This window comes from Mesitornis unicolor, unplaced genomic scaffold, assembly GCF_000695765.1.
Source record: "Mesitornis unicolor isolate BGI_N332 unplaced genomic scaffold, ASM69576v1 scaffold2461, whole genome shotgun sequence".
NCBI lineage: Eukaryota > Metazoa > Chordata > Aves > Mesitornithiformes > Mesitornithidae > Mesitornis > Mesitornis unicolor.
This window is the reverse complement of record NW_010161636.1, coordinates 20,661-37,419: the sequence shown is the minus strand read 5'-3', so window position 1 is coordinate 37,419 and position 16,759 is coordinate 20,661. Positions and strand designations below refer to the sequence as shown.

General features: G+C 37.5%; 1 protein-coding gene across 2 annotated transcripts in view; it reads right to left on the bottom strand.

Moving 5' to 3' along the window:
* Nucleotides 1-327: 327 nt before the first annotated feature.
* The window catches only part of SACS (sacsin molecular chaperone), a 28,499-nt gene continuing 12,067 nt past the window's right edge, over nucleotides 328-16,759 (bottom strand). The window contains exons 6-7 of one of the 2 annotated variants that reach the window (XM_010193385.1): nucleotides 16,690-16,759; nucleotides 328-12,114 (exon numbers count right to left, since the gene is read on the bottom strand). The exon at nucleotides 16,690-16,759 is cut by the window's right edge and continues 21 nt beyond it. In XM_010193385.1, coding sequence (XP_010191687.1) covers nucleotides 554-12,114; nucleotides 16,690-16,759 — 11,631 coding nt within the window. In that variant the 3' untranslated portion in view covers nucleotides 328-553. The remainder of the gene's footprint in view (nucleotides 12,115-16,689) is intronic. The other variant, XM_010193386.1, reaches the window with a different exon arrangement.

Below are 16,759 nucleotides of genomic sequence, written 5' to 3'. Positions count from 1 at the left end.
ATAAGAGTATTACTGAGTGACACAAATGTCCACAGAACACAAGAGAATACAGAAATGCTTTGGAGCAATACCTCCAAAGTTACTTTATTTTCCATCCCACCTCCCATTTCATAGTATGTCCAGTCCTAAGGTTAGTACATTGAAAACTGACATTACCATTTTGGAAATATTAATATTAAATGACATAAAATCTAATAAGGAGTTATACAGGCTTCATCTAACAGGAAGCTAAGCTTTGGTTATATAAAGTGCAGTTCAATAAGCCAATTGATCACACTATTGTACATACAGCTAATTTTTGCAGCTCAATTTCCCTGCAAGTTTTTAAAAATATTCATGTTTTACAGTTTGCTTATACAGCAGGCTCAGTTTAAAAAAGTCACGTTCTAATTGTAAGTACTTCAGTACCATCCACCTTTGTGCACTACGCTTCCGAACTGCTTGGCAGCGTGTAACCTCTTGGATGTTCAGTATCTGTGCAATCGCATTTGTATCCCATCACGTGAAACACCCAAGCTCTTGACAAAACAGTTCCCTAAGCTCTTCAAATATCTTACACTTTCTGTTGTATGAAGTTTTCAAGTTTTATGATGATACAAGCAGTGCATTCCATCACTCTCATAGCAACTTCTGAAGTAAACCTATCATTGGGAATCTGTGGAAAAGGAAGCAAGTCAGGATACCTAGTTTTTAAGCTATCTACTCCATAAGCTTCCAACGTCTGAACGTCATTTGCAAGTCCTTCAAGTTGCTGACTATATTCCTCTATTTTTTGTGCAAGGGCTGCTGGTTTTACATCTTTGTCTGATTTGCCCTTCACAGCATAATCAGCTGCAATCAAGGCTAGTTTAGTAGAAAGGTAGCATTTAAAGCATACCCATTCATTGGCATTTTTATGAAGGTCATTTCTTGCAGCTGAAAAGTTAGCTCGGGCCTGCCTAAGCCATCGACGTGCCTCTACGGGATTGCCAACAGACCTGAATGTAGGTGGGACAAAAAAACGCTGCGAGTAAGACGGCCCTGTGGAAGACGGACACTTTTCTTTAGACTGCTGCCTTTCAGATTTGTGGCTGGTTGCTTCTTGATTCCATGAAGTGTAAAATCTCTGAAATGAAAATTTATCTGACTGAAATCGAGAAGCAGAGGATGAAAATGGTCTTCTTGAGGCTCTGTCCATATTTTGATCCATAAATGCCTGCTTTTCTAGCCTGTTAATCTCATTCTGCAAATGTTTGAACACCTCATTAGCTATATCAAGATTCTCTGCATTTTTATCTGGATGCCATTTAAGATACAGCCTTCTAATAATCTTTTTTCTTTCAGATTCTGGAAGCTTCCAAGCCTGTTCAATCACAGATGTCACTTCTCTTAGGATTTCTGGCAACGAGTTTGACTTTATCTTCTTTGGAGAGTGATGTTTTGAAGACATTGCTTTGTGGCTTTCTCTGCCAGTGAAGAGAGGTGGAATTGTCCTTGGTCCATGTGCTGGAAATTCTGTAGGACTGGTTGGGGTAGAAGGTGCGCTATCCCTGCTTTGAGAACTTTCCTCCGGTCTTGAAAATTTGTACAAGTCAAGAGAGCTCACTATTTTATATTCACTATATCCAATATCAATCTGGTAAATCTTCCCTAGAAAACTGGGACTTTCATCATCTTCTCTTTCTACTTCTTGTACAATGATTGCATAGGTGTAAGTTGGCTGATATGATCCATATATATCACCACCTTCAGCATCAACAAGGTAACCAACATATTCACCAGGATAAAATACATTCATTGGATCCATAAGAAGCGTATAGTGGATTTCAGCTGGTATAGGAGTGCCAGGTGTTGGTAGTTCAAGCTTTGATGGCTCAGAAGAGTCATACTTCACTCCTAAACTGTCAAGCTTCTCACTGATTCGGTAAATATCATTACAACCCAGCATGGCAATTAAATACGAGGTATCAGAAATCAGGTTGTCAGTTGCAGATTTTAAGGTCATTGCTAATGCTAACAGGAAATTTATGTCTTTGCTGTCAGAATGCTGTATATAAAGCAGTATTACTGCATTTCCATATCTCTTCAGGAAAGCAAATGTTTCACTTTTGCTGTGGGGAATAGGAGTAAATCCTTTAACTCTTAACGTCGTTTGCAACTTCTCAAAACAGGAAACTTTCAAACCTTCTCGCAAAGCTTTGCAAAGTCTTACTGCTTTTTCTTCATTAGCTAAAAAAGCATTGTCATTTTCATGCTTCATAATCCTAATGAGTCCCGTGATGAACTGTTCTGAAGACAACAGTAACTGTAACCTTCCTTGCAAAGAACATAATGCTCCAAACTGACAAATTTTGGGAGACTCTTCATCCAACTGTTCTTCAAGAATACTGCTAAGCAAGCGAGGCCTCAGTTTCTGAGGGAATAACATTATCAATTTAGTATGAAAACCATGGTCTTTGCCTAAGTAACACTGGCTAAGATCAACAAGCATTTGCACACCAATGTTACCTTGGATTCTGCTTTTGTAATGGGGTGCGTCATCAAAAACTAAGATACTAGACTTTACCAACCTACCATCTTGACTGGGAAGGTAAAGGGCAAAATCCCTCATATTCTCAAGGTCACTCCTAACCTTGACAGAATCATTCTGAAGACTTTTGAACAGGCCAGAAACTACTCTCTTAACTGTGCGCATTTCATTAGGATCCAATTGCTTTCCTTCGGAGTTCTTGAATATGCGACCTAGAACTTCAACATACTGTTTTGTTGAAATAATATCTTCAGTACCCAAATGTTTAAATAACTGATGGAAAGTACCAAGTTCTAAAGGAAGTTTGTAAAGATAAGGTTTAAAATCAGACTCGTACTCAAGGTTTATTACCACCTCTTCAGGCTTAAGGAGCTTCCAGCCTTCTTCCACCATTACAAAAGAAACTCCTCGAAGCTGAAAGCGGAATTCCCTTTTCTCTGTACTAAGAAATTCATAAATGCTTCTTAGGACCTTGGCCCTAGTTTTCACCATGTCCTCATCCAAAGTTGTTATATTGCATATGTTCCTGCAGTTGTTGATAACTTTGTCCAGGGGAGGGTCCAAATTAACATTCAGCATAGTTAACACTTGCTCAAGTTGTTCTTGCGCACCAAGACTACTTCCCTCTTGCTCTTTGATACTTAAAGGTGTTGCTTTCTCAGGAAGAATGGGGCATGAGGTCCACAGCAACTGCAACACATCAGTCTGTTTGAACTTAGGATTCACTTGTGCCCCATTGAATCGTATAAGAGGAAGCGTCCCATTAACTTCTTGGTACTGAGGATGAAACCTAACAAATTCTGCTGGAGCTCGTTCAGGGCACAGAAAAGGAATTAATGATAATTCTTTCAGAAAATTTCCTGACAAAAGGTCAGTTCTTTCTTGAAATATGTGATGAAGGAGGACATCGACAGTATTCTGTAGTGTTTCTTTAGACCAGTTTTCTGTATTTGCTCGCATGCTGATCTCCTTAGCAAACTGCAGTAACTGTTGCTGTGAAATGATGAATTTCAGTCCAATATGCCGTAGAAAAGTTACCCATGATGGAAGGAATGCAGCTTGATTTTTCGGTTTTGTAAGTTGCTCTAGTTTCTTAAAAAAATCTTGAGGTATAAAGAATTTTTCGGGAAGCATAACTTCAAAGACTTTTACAGTTCTGTCATAAAAGTATTTTGCAGGTTTTAATCTGTTGCTTGCATCATGAATGATCAAAATGCTTTCAAGTTTTTCAAACAGCTGTTCTTTCACTTCTGAAGTTTCTTCAATGCTTGTTAGCCTATTCTTTAAGTAGATCAGGTGTTCTAACTTTGCATCATAAGACAGACTCTCAATTTTTGGCAAGAGATGTTTCAAATACACTTCAAGATCATCCACAGAGACACAGCCAAGCACAGTATACAAATCTTTCAAATGGACCTTCTCTTCCAGAAAAGCTGATGAAGTGGACTGTGTCCACCTGTCTACTTCTACCGATGGGATACTTTTCGTGAGGACGTAACACGTCCCATATTTTGAAATGCTGATGTATCGGCCACTGATTGATTTGTAACATGGAAGAGACTTCAAAATTTTAATGTCATCCTGAGATGTCAAATGACATAAATTGCAATTGAAGTACATTAAGAGAGCCTCAAAGTCACTTTCTGCCAACTTTTCAGTCCTAAAAGTTGATGTCTGTACCATATATTGTATGGCTTTCAGAATGCTTGAAGGATTATCTATATTTGCTGTACATCCTGACAACAAAGGCACTAAAGCACTATCTTTGGAGCAAATTTTGTTCAGTGCCAGCTGAATACAGCCTGTTTTCATTAAAGCATGAAAGACTTTATCACTCTGAGCATTTGGAAAAACAGCTATATGCATAATGCTGAGGGGCAGCAAAACATCACACTCTGGCACAACAAGATGATTAGCTGAGACGGTAAACTTTACACCTGGGAGCAAAGTCCAGTCCTTCAAAGTTTCAACAACATCATCGAATTTTGCTTGCATATCTTCTTGCTCTTCCTTAATATTTATAGACTCACTAATAAAATGCCAGGCATTTTTAAGCCAAGATTCACTTGCAAAGTTTTCCTTCCATTTCATACAATTTTTAGTTTTATATTCTCTAGGCAACACAGATGATAACAATTCAGCAAAACTTGTGATATCAAAGACTTTCGCTACTTCTCTGTTGAGTAAAATAGTGTTGTATCTCAAATACAATGTGTTCATGAAGAGATCTTTGCGAGATGGAATCAGTTCATGGTACGTTGTTAAGAACTTCGGTCGCTTTGAATCAAAAATTTGCAAAACATTGTCAAGAGTAATAAGGAGTGGCAAGCCCTCAATTTGGATTTCATTTTCCTCTGCATCTTTAAAACAGTAGTCAACCAGAAGTTTGAGACTATGGAAGAGTTTCAAATTTGTCTGCTGAAGACGACAGGGTAACTTTCCAATGTGGCAATTAGAGTCTGGAAAAGAAAATGTCATCAAAAATAACCTGACATCAGCAGGTGTCACATAGGTGACAGGAATATCTGCATCTACCAAGCAGTGGTAGAGATTTGCAGTTTCATCACAGTTATATACCAAATTAAATCCAATTTCTAAGAGTAAATGCTTGAGCCTGTAAACATTTTCAGCCACTGTCTTCCGCGTTGTGATGTTGTATTCCGTATTTTTTAGATGCTGCAATTCATCTTGCAGTAAATTGTCAAAGAATGGCCTACCTTTGTTCACAGTAGACATGTTAACCCATGTGATGATAACAGCAGAATGCAAATCAGAACCATCAATATTTGGAGCTCGCATAACAGGTAAAAGACGCTTCAAATCTTCATAAATGCAACTGTAAACTGCTTTCACTAAACAATACCAGTCTGGCTGAATATCAAGTCTATTAACTGGAAAAAAGGATAAAAATTTTTTTAAAGTGTCTTTCACAGCATGAATAGGTGTGTTTTGCAGCACTGATACTGTAGGATCAGTGCCTGGAAAATACCGTTTCTTCAGCTGAATCAGCAGTTCAACATAGGCTGGAGCTATCAGCGCTGTCATTAGGCTGCTATTCCAGTCACTTCTCACTCCAACACCATTATCATCACGCCATAGGTTTCTTCTTGCAGAATCCAGAGCAAAGTGTCCATTCACATGAAAAGGTAACCCAGTTTCTAAAGACAACGGTAAGAAACAGAATGCTCTGTGGGGTTTTTTGTAATTATGAGTAATGCAAGCTGCTACCCCACCACGTGGAAAAAGAGTAATGTCCTCATTCTTGTGGGCAGAAACTACGCTTTTGGCTACCTTTTCCATGGCAGAAAAGCCTGACCTGTTACAAATTAACCAAGTTGTAAGATTTCCTTCAGAGTCTTCAGTATCCATTGTGTAAGTAATCTGCTGCACAGGTATTTCACTTAACTGCTTCTTTTTAGTTACACTGTCAATTACAGATGCATGGAATTGCTTTCGTTTCAGTCTGTCTCCATCAGTGATTTTGCCTTGCACAGAATACAACACATTCAGTGCTCCTGTTGTTTTTTCTATCTCACAAATAGAAATTTTTTCCATATGGTTCAAAAACATTAAGAGTTCTGCTCCATCTGTACGCAGCTTATCTAAAAGATTTTGGACCATTCTATCTGAGCACGGAACTGAGGAAATTTCTGATACTTTCGCCATTTCTCCATTTCGAAGAGGAAATCTAAACATTGTGCAATTATCCAGTTTAAAGTGATTTCCTAAGTAGAGGTCCAGTACATCTGAGAACTGTGTTCTGAAATCTGCATCTAAATCTCTAAACATGCGGCCAGGACTTGTTGATGTTGAACCTGGTGCATATCTAGCATGAGGGTCAAAAATACAAAGTATATCATTGCCAGATATGAAAGAAGGGCAATCAGTAATGTGATAAACAGAATTGAAACCTATACCATATTGTCCAGTTTTACAGGGATTTCCTACTTTTGTACCTTTTCCAAGGTTCTGAATCCCTCGAATATCATCTTCTGTAAAAGGCTGATTGTTATAAACACACAGTGCTGGTCCCTGAAGCGGTGCCCATTTCTCATCAAATATTCTATCAGCTGGATGCTGTCTAGGATCAAACACAAAACAGATCTCTGTAGCTTTTGCATCATCTGCATTCTGAAGAAGCTCTTTCAGCATTTCTTTTTCTGAAGGGTAGGCATTAAGAATGCTTTTGATTCTACTTGTCAATTTTTCTTTCTGGCCAAATTCTGTTCCAAGAGTAGTAAAACAGATATTGGATGCGTATCTTTCTAAAGCTTTATGGCGTTTTGGTATTGCTCCAAGCTTTACTGCAACTTCTCTTGGAATATCACCATGACAATATTTAACAGTTGTGTCTTTAACTTTAATCCATGGACAGTCATTGTAACACAAAGATTTTGCAGGCAGAAGTGCAAGACGAGTATCAGGTAACAAAATCTCACCATACTTTTTCTCACAAAATTCCTGCTTCTTCTCTCTAATGAGGCCCCATATTCCTTCACTAATTATTCTCCTGCAGAGCTGAAAGTTGTCTTCTGTGAGTTGTTTGGTCCCTCTTTCCTGATTTATTAATTCCAGAACTACAGCAAAATCTTCAACTGTAAAAGCCTGTCTTACACCTACACTTTCAAATAGCTCACGGAAGCTATTTTTGTATTTATTAGGCAACTGATAGAGATAGGGTGCTGCTTCAAAATTCAAATGAAAAGACACTTTTGTTGGATCAACATACACATTCTCAACCAGAATAAAACTACAGTTTGTCAGCTGCTCAATTATCATAGCTTGTGCTGATTCACTCTGTAACATTTCTTCATGTAGATATTTGTAGCAAGCATTAGTGATATTTTCTTGATATAATGTGATTCCATCAAATGACTTTGCAACTTCTTCTAACTGATTTAGGACCAAATTCACAGCTGGTTTCTTCAGTAAACCCAAAAATTCTTTGACAGCTAATGACAAAGCACCACAACCTTTAAAGGAGTGGGAATTTTCATTGAGAATTGGTTGTATTAGGCAAACTATATCTTGGTGATCAGCAGTGAAAAGATCAGTTGCTGAAAACATGGCTTCAGGCTGAAAATCACTGCCTTTCCAGTGCAGTGAGAAGCCTGCTGGTTTGCTCAGGAAAGGAAGGAAAGGGATGGTTTGACATTTTGCAGCAAATTCTTTTGCTCTAGGGTCCCTAGATTTTAGTTTTTCATCAATAAGACTCAATATAACACTGCTTCGGAGACAAGCTGCAGCATGGTCAATCGTGTTAATTTCAGCTACTGACTCTGCACGTTCTACCAGATCTTCCCATAAAATATCATCTTTTGCCATTCCCAACTGAACAAGTTTTACCAGAATAACTGGATTAAGATAATCCTGAGTGGTGCCATAAGGAAATCTTCCATCTTCAGCATCATATAACTTTGCAACTCTTCCTTCAGGATGGATCAGTCTTGAGGGTGTAACTAACAGATGTCCATCCAATGAACAGGGAATACATGGAGTAACACAAAGAATTCCTGAGAACTCCTCAACTTTTTCATTGAGAACATAATGCATCAAAGGATCTCGCAGCTCTGCATCAATCTCCTGAACATTAGGGAAAAATACCTCAGAAAAGAACTGTTTCTCAGAGAAAGTGTTCTCCAATAATATGTATTTGCATCCTGCTTCTTCAAATCCTGTCTTTACCCAGGACGGGAGATCTACAGCACACAGATTTTTGGAACCAGTTTTTTTAAGGTACTTCTGAAAGATCTTAAAGGCTGATGGTCCAATATCTGGTCGTTTCAGTATCGAGTCATCTAAAAACCTTACATTCTTCATGGAAACCCAAGAGAAACCATCAGAAAACACTTTGATCCCTTCTTTGCTTTTCATGTGAGCTATGTCTTCATAAAACCCTTGACAAATAACAGAAAAATCATCATGGACTGAATCAGGATCTGGCCACACTGCACAGTAATTGTAGTCAACTAGCTCACCATTGATGGCCATGTCACGTAGAACACACAGTGCTTCTATGTAGGCTTTTACAATAACATGCCTCATGAATACTGTATTCCATCTTCCTTTTGTGTCTGTTTTCCAGATTTCTTTCCGATTTGAAGTAACTGCAAAGCAGCCATTTATATGAAGAGGTAAGCCTGTTTTTATTCGTAGAGGTAAATAGCAGAATACTTCTCCTATGTTGTTGCAATTAGGTTTCACAATCCACTTTTTATCCTGAGTTTCAGACAGCAGCACTCCTACTCCACCACAGGGAACAAGACCTAGTCTTCGTCCACTCTCATGCAATGAAAATTTTAAAGCATCTCCAGTGTCCATGCAAGAACATATAAGCCATGTTGTTGAATCTACAGTTTTCTGTGGCAATTCATCAGCTGATCTTTTTACCTGTCCTGATTTAGCCATTTCAAAGAAAGATGCTGGATCATCTTCCGTACCTCTGAAAAGTGGAGACTGTAAATCAGCAATCCGCCTAAATACATGGTGAAATTCTTCTACTACTATCTGTAAGATACACGAGGATTTAGGTGTTTCAGTGGGAAACTTTTTATTACTGCTGCTGCAGACTTTCATGAGCTTAGCTGCTTCCTTTAAAACACTCACATTTGGTGCAGTCAAGGCTTTGGAAGAACAGAGATTTTTTTTGATGGTGACAACATCTTGTGCCACCCCAGGATCATCTGCCTCAATTTTCAAGTATTTCAAAACCATTGAATTTACACTCTGAGCAAATATTATCAGTCTATGACCACAAATGCTGAATTCATCCACAAGAGAGTAAATGTCTGCTGTATTGTAACATGTACTGCTGACTTCACTCACTTTAGCTTCCTGCTGCGTTCTAAAGGACAGCCTGAAAAGCGTTCCTTTGTAGCTGTAAGGAGATTCCACAGTCAGTGGTAGCTGGCAACCAAAAACTCCTATGAACGGCTTGAACTGATTGGGAAATTTTCGCAGCCTCTTCTGCTGTTTACTCCAGTTGATTTTGATCCCAGGGTTAGATTTATCTCTGATATGCTTACTGATATGGTTAACATTTGGATCAAACATAATCATAAACTCCCGGCTCAAAATAATTGGAACATCAGTGATATGATAAACAGAATTGAATCCCAGTCCAAATTTTCCTACTTTGTCAACTTCACTCCTTTTTAAAGACTCTCCTAATCGAGTTATATTTAGGAAATCAGAGTCAGAAAATTCAGAATTATTGAATGACCACAAAGCTGGACCGTGACATGCTGCCATTCCTGGATCCAGAAGATTCTCCCTTATATCCATGTTTCTTCTCATGTCAATCAGGAAATTACATTCTGTTGCATTAGCATCATCAGCATTTTGAAGAAGTTCTTTAAAGATATCTGAAATGGAAGGGTATTCTTCCAAAATGTTTTTAATTCTTACAGTCAGAGGCTCCCTTTGCCCAGATTGCTCAAATCCCATATTTTCTGGATTAATCAATCTTGTGCTAAGGCATGGGACATTTAACCACTCGGCAGTTTTCATTGGTATGTCTTCATGCACCAAAATTATTGGTTCAACAGAATCTTCAAGCAAATCATTTAAGTCATCAACTTTGATATCGCAGTAACAGCACTCATGAATTGGCCTCATTGCAAGTTTATAAGGAAGTTTGCCACTGTACAGTGGCATGGGTGTATGCAGACTTGCAGGAATCTGATTGCTGTACAGCCATCTTATGATGCTCAACATAATGTGAAGATTTTGTTTACTCTCTTGTTCCGAGAGAGACTGCTCACTTTTTAGATATATCTTCTGAATGACCATAGAAACATGGTCTGGTGTTAACTGCTCAATTGAACCACAGCATTTAAACAACTGGTGAAACTTTGCCATAGTTTTTGGCACATAATGTAGATAAGGTTGGAGATCAAGATTAGGTACTGACTTTATTACTGCTTGTGTGAGGGTACAAAATGTTTTACCTGTCCAAACCCAGGGAAACTTCAGGGCTTTAAAAGCTTCTTTGCCTTCTTCTAGATGATCATGCATAAATCCATAAATCTCAAGCAAGATATGCTGAAATTGATAATAGTCCTCATCACTGAAGGTTTTAGAACTGTGCCAATCAACCACCACCTTGAAATGTTTTAAGACTGCTTTCACGCTGGGCTTGGTGGGGATGCCAAGTGCTTTTTCTGTATCCAAGAGCACATTTTCCACAAGAGGAACTGAAGAACCAACTAAAATTGCCTGAGATATATCAAACATTTCTGGTGGTGAACACAGACTACAATGATCTCCTTTCCAAACTAAGGATCCAGGATAATTTGGAGGTCTTTCCTTGCATGCAGGAATCCATTTTATTTTTTTCAGCGCAGCTTTTGTTTCAGACGAGTGAAGCAGTGATTGGTTTTTGTTCAAAATCACCAAAAGAGTTTTAGCTTTTCTTATCAGTAAATCATGATCGGTGTTAGAGTTAGCATGCAAACTTTCAATTTTATTTGCCACTCTCATAATATCACTTTCCTCAAGATTGGCCTCATTCTTTAAGCCTATTTGTCTCAGAGAATGAAGAATATCTGAAGACGTAAAAATAACAGGGGGGAAACAAATTTCTTCCTCAGCATAAAACAAATTTTGCAGAAGTTCTACCTCAGGATCAAAGAGTTCATTTGCTGACATTACCTTTTCGTCTGAAATCTTAATAAACTTCAGTGATGTCAGCCAATCTATCACATCTGTATTCTCATTTTTCAGAAAAGTAAGATTTTCAAGAACCCACTGCATTATCTGTATTGTTTCATCATATGAATAAAAACCATTCCTTATGTCTTGTATAACAAACTTCAAGCAATCTGTGCTCTTTAGCTGTTCTATTTTCAGCAGGTTAGCTAAGCGAATAGTAGCTTCATCACTGCTGTCAATTACTGGAGTAGAAAATCTTAGACCAGGAGGAATTTTGGCAGTATGGTGTAGTACCTTACTGCCTTTTAGCCCTGTAAAAACAGGGACACTTTCATCAGATGATTTTTCAATTTTTTTAAATATTACCAATTCCTGAATAATTCTTCTCTCTTTTTCACTTGCATCAGTTAAACTAGCTAAGAATGCCCGAAGAGCATCTTTATGTGTTGATGAAAATGACGCAACCTGATTGCACAGTTTCTGTAAGGACATTTTTTCCATTATTTGTAAAACAGCACTTGGTAATGGTGGATGCACATATTTTTTTATAAGTGGGTGCTGGACAGAAATATCCAGCTTCTTAAGTACAACTCCACCAACTTTCTGAATAATATCAGCTAAATATTCCGGGAGCTGAGTCTCAGATTCGTCTTCCAGAATGATAGGCGATGGATTCCTAAATCTAACCAGTTCCACTGATGCTTGGTTTTCCTCCAGCAGTGTCTTAGGGATAAGCGGCATGTCATCAAACACACTCAAGTCATCAGAAAAATGTATATATAGGTTCTTCCAGACCATCTTAAGCCAGGAAACTGACGGGTGATTTTTGTCATCCAAACCTGGATACCACTGTACCACCATGTCTCTGCCAGGCCACACGCTATTCGTAACTTCTTTAATGAGTCGGGCAAATCTTTCTGGGTTCAGGAGCTGCAGCTGAGTGCATGGCCTTCCTGAAATTACAGCAAAAGGGCAAAGCCATGAAAATCACTGCGTAGAGTTACATTACAAAGTGCTTTAGGGGTGGGGAGAAAGGGGGTGGGGAGGGGGAAATCTAACTTGTGCCCTGCCTTTTTTTTTGTGGAAAAACCTATTTGTTAAATAGAACTGCAGATACAAGCTCCCCTTGCTTTTAGGAGTTAATTAAAAGTGAATACATTCCACATTAGTATCAAACTAAAAACAAATTTAAAATTATCAATATGTTATTGCATTTGTTAGTTTGGCACAAGAGTTCTCAGGCATACATAGCACCTACGGATTTACAATCAAAGCAGAAGCTTCAAATCTATTTTTTTTTGTTTGGCTGATTCCTTATGCTACTTATTTGTCTAGCAGTAAATAAGAATCTAATCCTTTACTTGTTTGTCTGTAATTGCAAAGATTCAAATAGATTTGAAAGATAATTTATTAGATATAGCAGGAGCATCTGCTCAGGAGCAGACAATCTTACACTAAAACTGACAAGCAATAACTCATTTGTGCAAGGAGTGCTGAAACTAAGTTTAGATGCTTTTATTCTTATTATCAGAGCACTCACTAAAAGAAATATGTGTTAACACTCGTGTTAATTATCATTAAGACAGTTTATACCTTAAAAACTGCAGAATATCTGGAGGTAAGAAAATAGTACAGAATATAAAAATACCACTACCTCCCAATGACATCAATTATAATGACAGAAATGGAAGGAAAGCATCTATTTGAATTTCAGGTCTTTCTTCCATCAGCACTTCCAACAGCACTTGCTGTTTCCTTAAAAGTAGCCATCCCAATTAAAGGTATTATCTACTGTCTCTGCTCTGCTGGAAATCAGTAGTAAGACATACTTCAGAAAAATTTGTTTTTCCTTTCACTTCCCACCTACAGAGCTACCCATTCTGTTAGTTCTACTGAACAAAAAACACAGATACACACAGCAGCCTTGTGAAAGTTATAAATACTTGCAGTGGCGGATCAGCAAGAGAAGAATCTACTTAAAAGCCAAGATGAAATCCCATTATTTGAGCACAGAACGTTAGAAATACTGTCTTAAAATCTATACTTGTGATCTTAAAATACTGGAAATCTTCTTCCATGGAATTTATGGAAAAGAAAAAAAAATATAAAACACTGAAAATACTGATAACTTCCATGTAACACAAGGTTTTCTTCATTAATATGCATCTTCTCCTCAACTGTAATTAGAAGGCTTTTCATAATTATCTTTGGTATCTCTCTTTTGGCAGCTCTATTTGGCAAGTTTTGTTTACAAGAAAGCTGGGGTAATGAGAATAGCTAATCACCAAATTCACACAAATATCAAGCTTCAATCCAAACCAGTAAACCTTCAGTTAATAACCATACCTGAAAATCCCCACAGAAGCTGTTGGGCTAGAATATAATCAAATCCATTTTTAGAAAACAGCTCACGAGTTACATATTAACACAGTAAATGTAGAAACAGTTATTAACTAGAAAAGTACAGCACAAATTTTAGGAGAGAGAAAGTAAGATCTGGTTGTCTTTGTACAACATTAAAAAAAACTGCATCCCCTCTTCTCAAAGAAATAATACAAGAAGGTTTCTGTTTCTGCAACTGTGTCAGAAATCTGTCTGATATAATTTCTACAGCTATGTAAGTAAAATTATTCGCAGGTAAGGTTTCAAAACCTGCTAAAACCTCCTCTAATACTTATTATTTATAATAACATACAGCTTTTATGGTACTGCAGTTGTACTTTGCAATTATGCAAAATCTTAGAATGAAGAATAATTTTGGAGGAAGTACAATGAAGAGGAAAGTAGGCAACTACAATCTTACTAAGCATTATCTAAAAGTCCTTAAGCATTTCTGGACAATTTAGAATTATACATGTCATATTCATTTACAAAAGTATGTTTTTCTAATCAATGAGAGGCATACTACCAACCAAGAACAAGTCCCTCGCAAAATGTCATGCAAAGATACTGCCAGAGAAAGAAGAGAGACAGAAGCAAGACCTTAAATGTGACCAAAAAAATCTTTCAAGGAACTAAAAACACCAGACAGACTTTGTTACAACTCAGGAGACCGAGCCTGGAAGTGAAGGAATGTCCTAGAAAAACTCAGCAGGGGATTGCTTTAAGAATAAATGTTAGGGATTTTTTTTTCCATTTTAATCACCTCTGCTTTTTCTGTTTAAGATGTATTCAAGCATATAATCTGTCAAACCTGTATTTTGGTTTGGTTGTTTTGTTTGTTGTTTGTTTTTGGTTTTTTTAATTTAAGCACGGTTTTGGACTGCTTGGAGGAAATTGTCCAGGTCAATACATCTGAAAAGCCAATTTAAGGTACCATCATGAGGAATGGGCATTTTCCGAAGCTTACATTCCTGTCTTCTGTACAATCTCCCATCCATCTAATCTCACTGTGGCTGTCTTGATATATTTATTTCTGTTCTTTTAAAGTCCCTGCAATTACTGCTGAAGTAAACAGTAGTTCTTTATAGTTCTATCCCAGATTAAGAATATTCACTGTTTGAATATGCAATGTAAAGTAGTCACTACACTTTCAAGAGTTTATAATCTGTATTAAAACAAAATAAAGTAAAAACAGTACTGGGAGAAATTAACAGTAGAAAAAAAAAGTTAAACAAGCATATTCTACTGCAACAATAGAAACAACACCCATCCTATAATACGTCCATAAGGCTTTGACAATTCTGCTTTTTAGAACAAAGTTTTTCTTTATAGTAGTTTCAGACTTGATGCTGTTCATATTAAATGAAAGGTCCAGCACTGATTTCATATTTTCTATACAATTTATATTATTCTAAATATTTACACTAGTTGCGCAATAAGTCACTCCCAATCTTTTCACAGATGCTTTGCTATACTTTAAAAACTTATCATCCTGCCTCAGAATTATCTTATTTTTCTATTATTTTTTATAATGAAGCCTTAATCAAACCATGGAGAAAGGAGAGGCTTTCAACTGACAGGAAGAAACAGAGAACATATAAAGGAGTGAAGGGGAAAAAAGGTCAAAACGCAGACTGAAGAAATAGAGACTGTGACTGAATCACTGAAGACCATGATAAAGGATATCAAGAAAAGGACATCACAACAATGATTTATAGTATTCTGTCTGGTTCTAATGCCTTCAGTCTAAAGAAGAATTCTGATGAATTGAGCAATTTTTTTTTTTTAAAGACAAAAATCTTTTTCTGAAAAGCCCACCATACACTGTTTAAAAATAAGCTGAAGAGTAACCTGTTTGCAAATTGTGTTTACCTGAAAAGATTTCTGAGACTCACTTCAAATTTACAAATCAAATACACAGAATCACAGAATATTAGGAGTTGGAAGGGATCTCGAAAGATCATCTAGTCCAACCCACCTGCCAGAGCAGGATCACCTAGACCAAGGTCACACAGGAACACATCCAGGCAGGTTTTGAATGTCTCCAGAGAAGGAGACTCCACAACCTCTCTGGGCAGCCTGGTCCAGTGCTCTGTCACCCTTACAGCAAAAAAGGTTTTCCTCATGTTCAGGTTGAACCTCCTATGCTCCAGCTTGCACCCATTGCCCCTTGTCCTGTCATTTGCTATCACTGAGAAGAGCCTGGCTCCTTCCTCCTGACACTAACCCTTTACAAATTTATAAACATTAATGAGGTCACCCCTCAGTCTCCTCTTCTCCAAGCTAAAGAGACCCAGCTCCCTCAGCCGCTCCTCATAGGGGAGATGCTCCACTCCCTCATTCATCTTTGTGGCTCTGCACTGGACTCTTTCAAGCAATTCCCTGTCCTTCTTGAACCGAGGGGCCCAGAACTGAACATAATATTACATAATAATACATAATGAAACAAGGGTGAAAAAGTAAATACAGACAAACTCTGAGTAGAAGAGGCCAAGAAAATCCCCAATCATTGTGAAGGCAATTAAACATAGAAGTATCTTATCTAAGATGCAGCAAACTTCTTCACCAAGTCTTTTGATCAAGATTGTATTTCACTAAGTCCACACTGACCCAGCCATAAGCTATGAATTAAGACTCAGGAAATACTTGATGAAATGATATGATCTACAGTATGCTTCAGGGTAGATAGTTAAGCTGGTTTAATCTGGTTTTTAAAAAATGCACTGATGTGATCACTTGCAATTGTGGCTAAGAGATGACCCACAATACCAAAACCATGGCATAGCTATCGCATATGCAAATACTACAAATGCCAAATAGAATTCAGACTGTCTTAACTGGAGGAATACTATTTGAACAAAATTACTGAACCTTGAATACATGCTTTACTAAGTGAATATCTATTCTTTTATTTTAAATTTTCATCATTCTTCCCTTGCCTTTTTGTTAATTTATAATTTTCATTTATGTCATTTCCAATCCAAACTATATAGTCTATCGTATCTTAAATATATTTTTTTAGACTACCAACTTTTTTATGTGAACTCAATTTCAAAAGAGACATTGCTTTAAACTTGGGTTTAGAACTAGTCTATTCAGCCACTAGAAATCTGTTTCATTATATGAGAACACAAAAGACATATTACCTCGGCTTTTGGCAGCTTCTTTCAAAGCAGCTAGAACCTCAGGCTTCAGGTCATCAGAAAGTAACCTTCC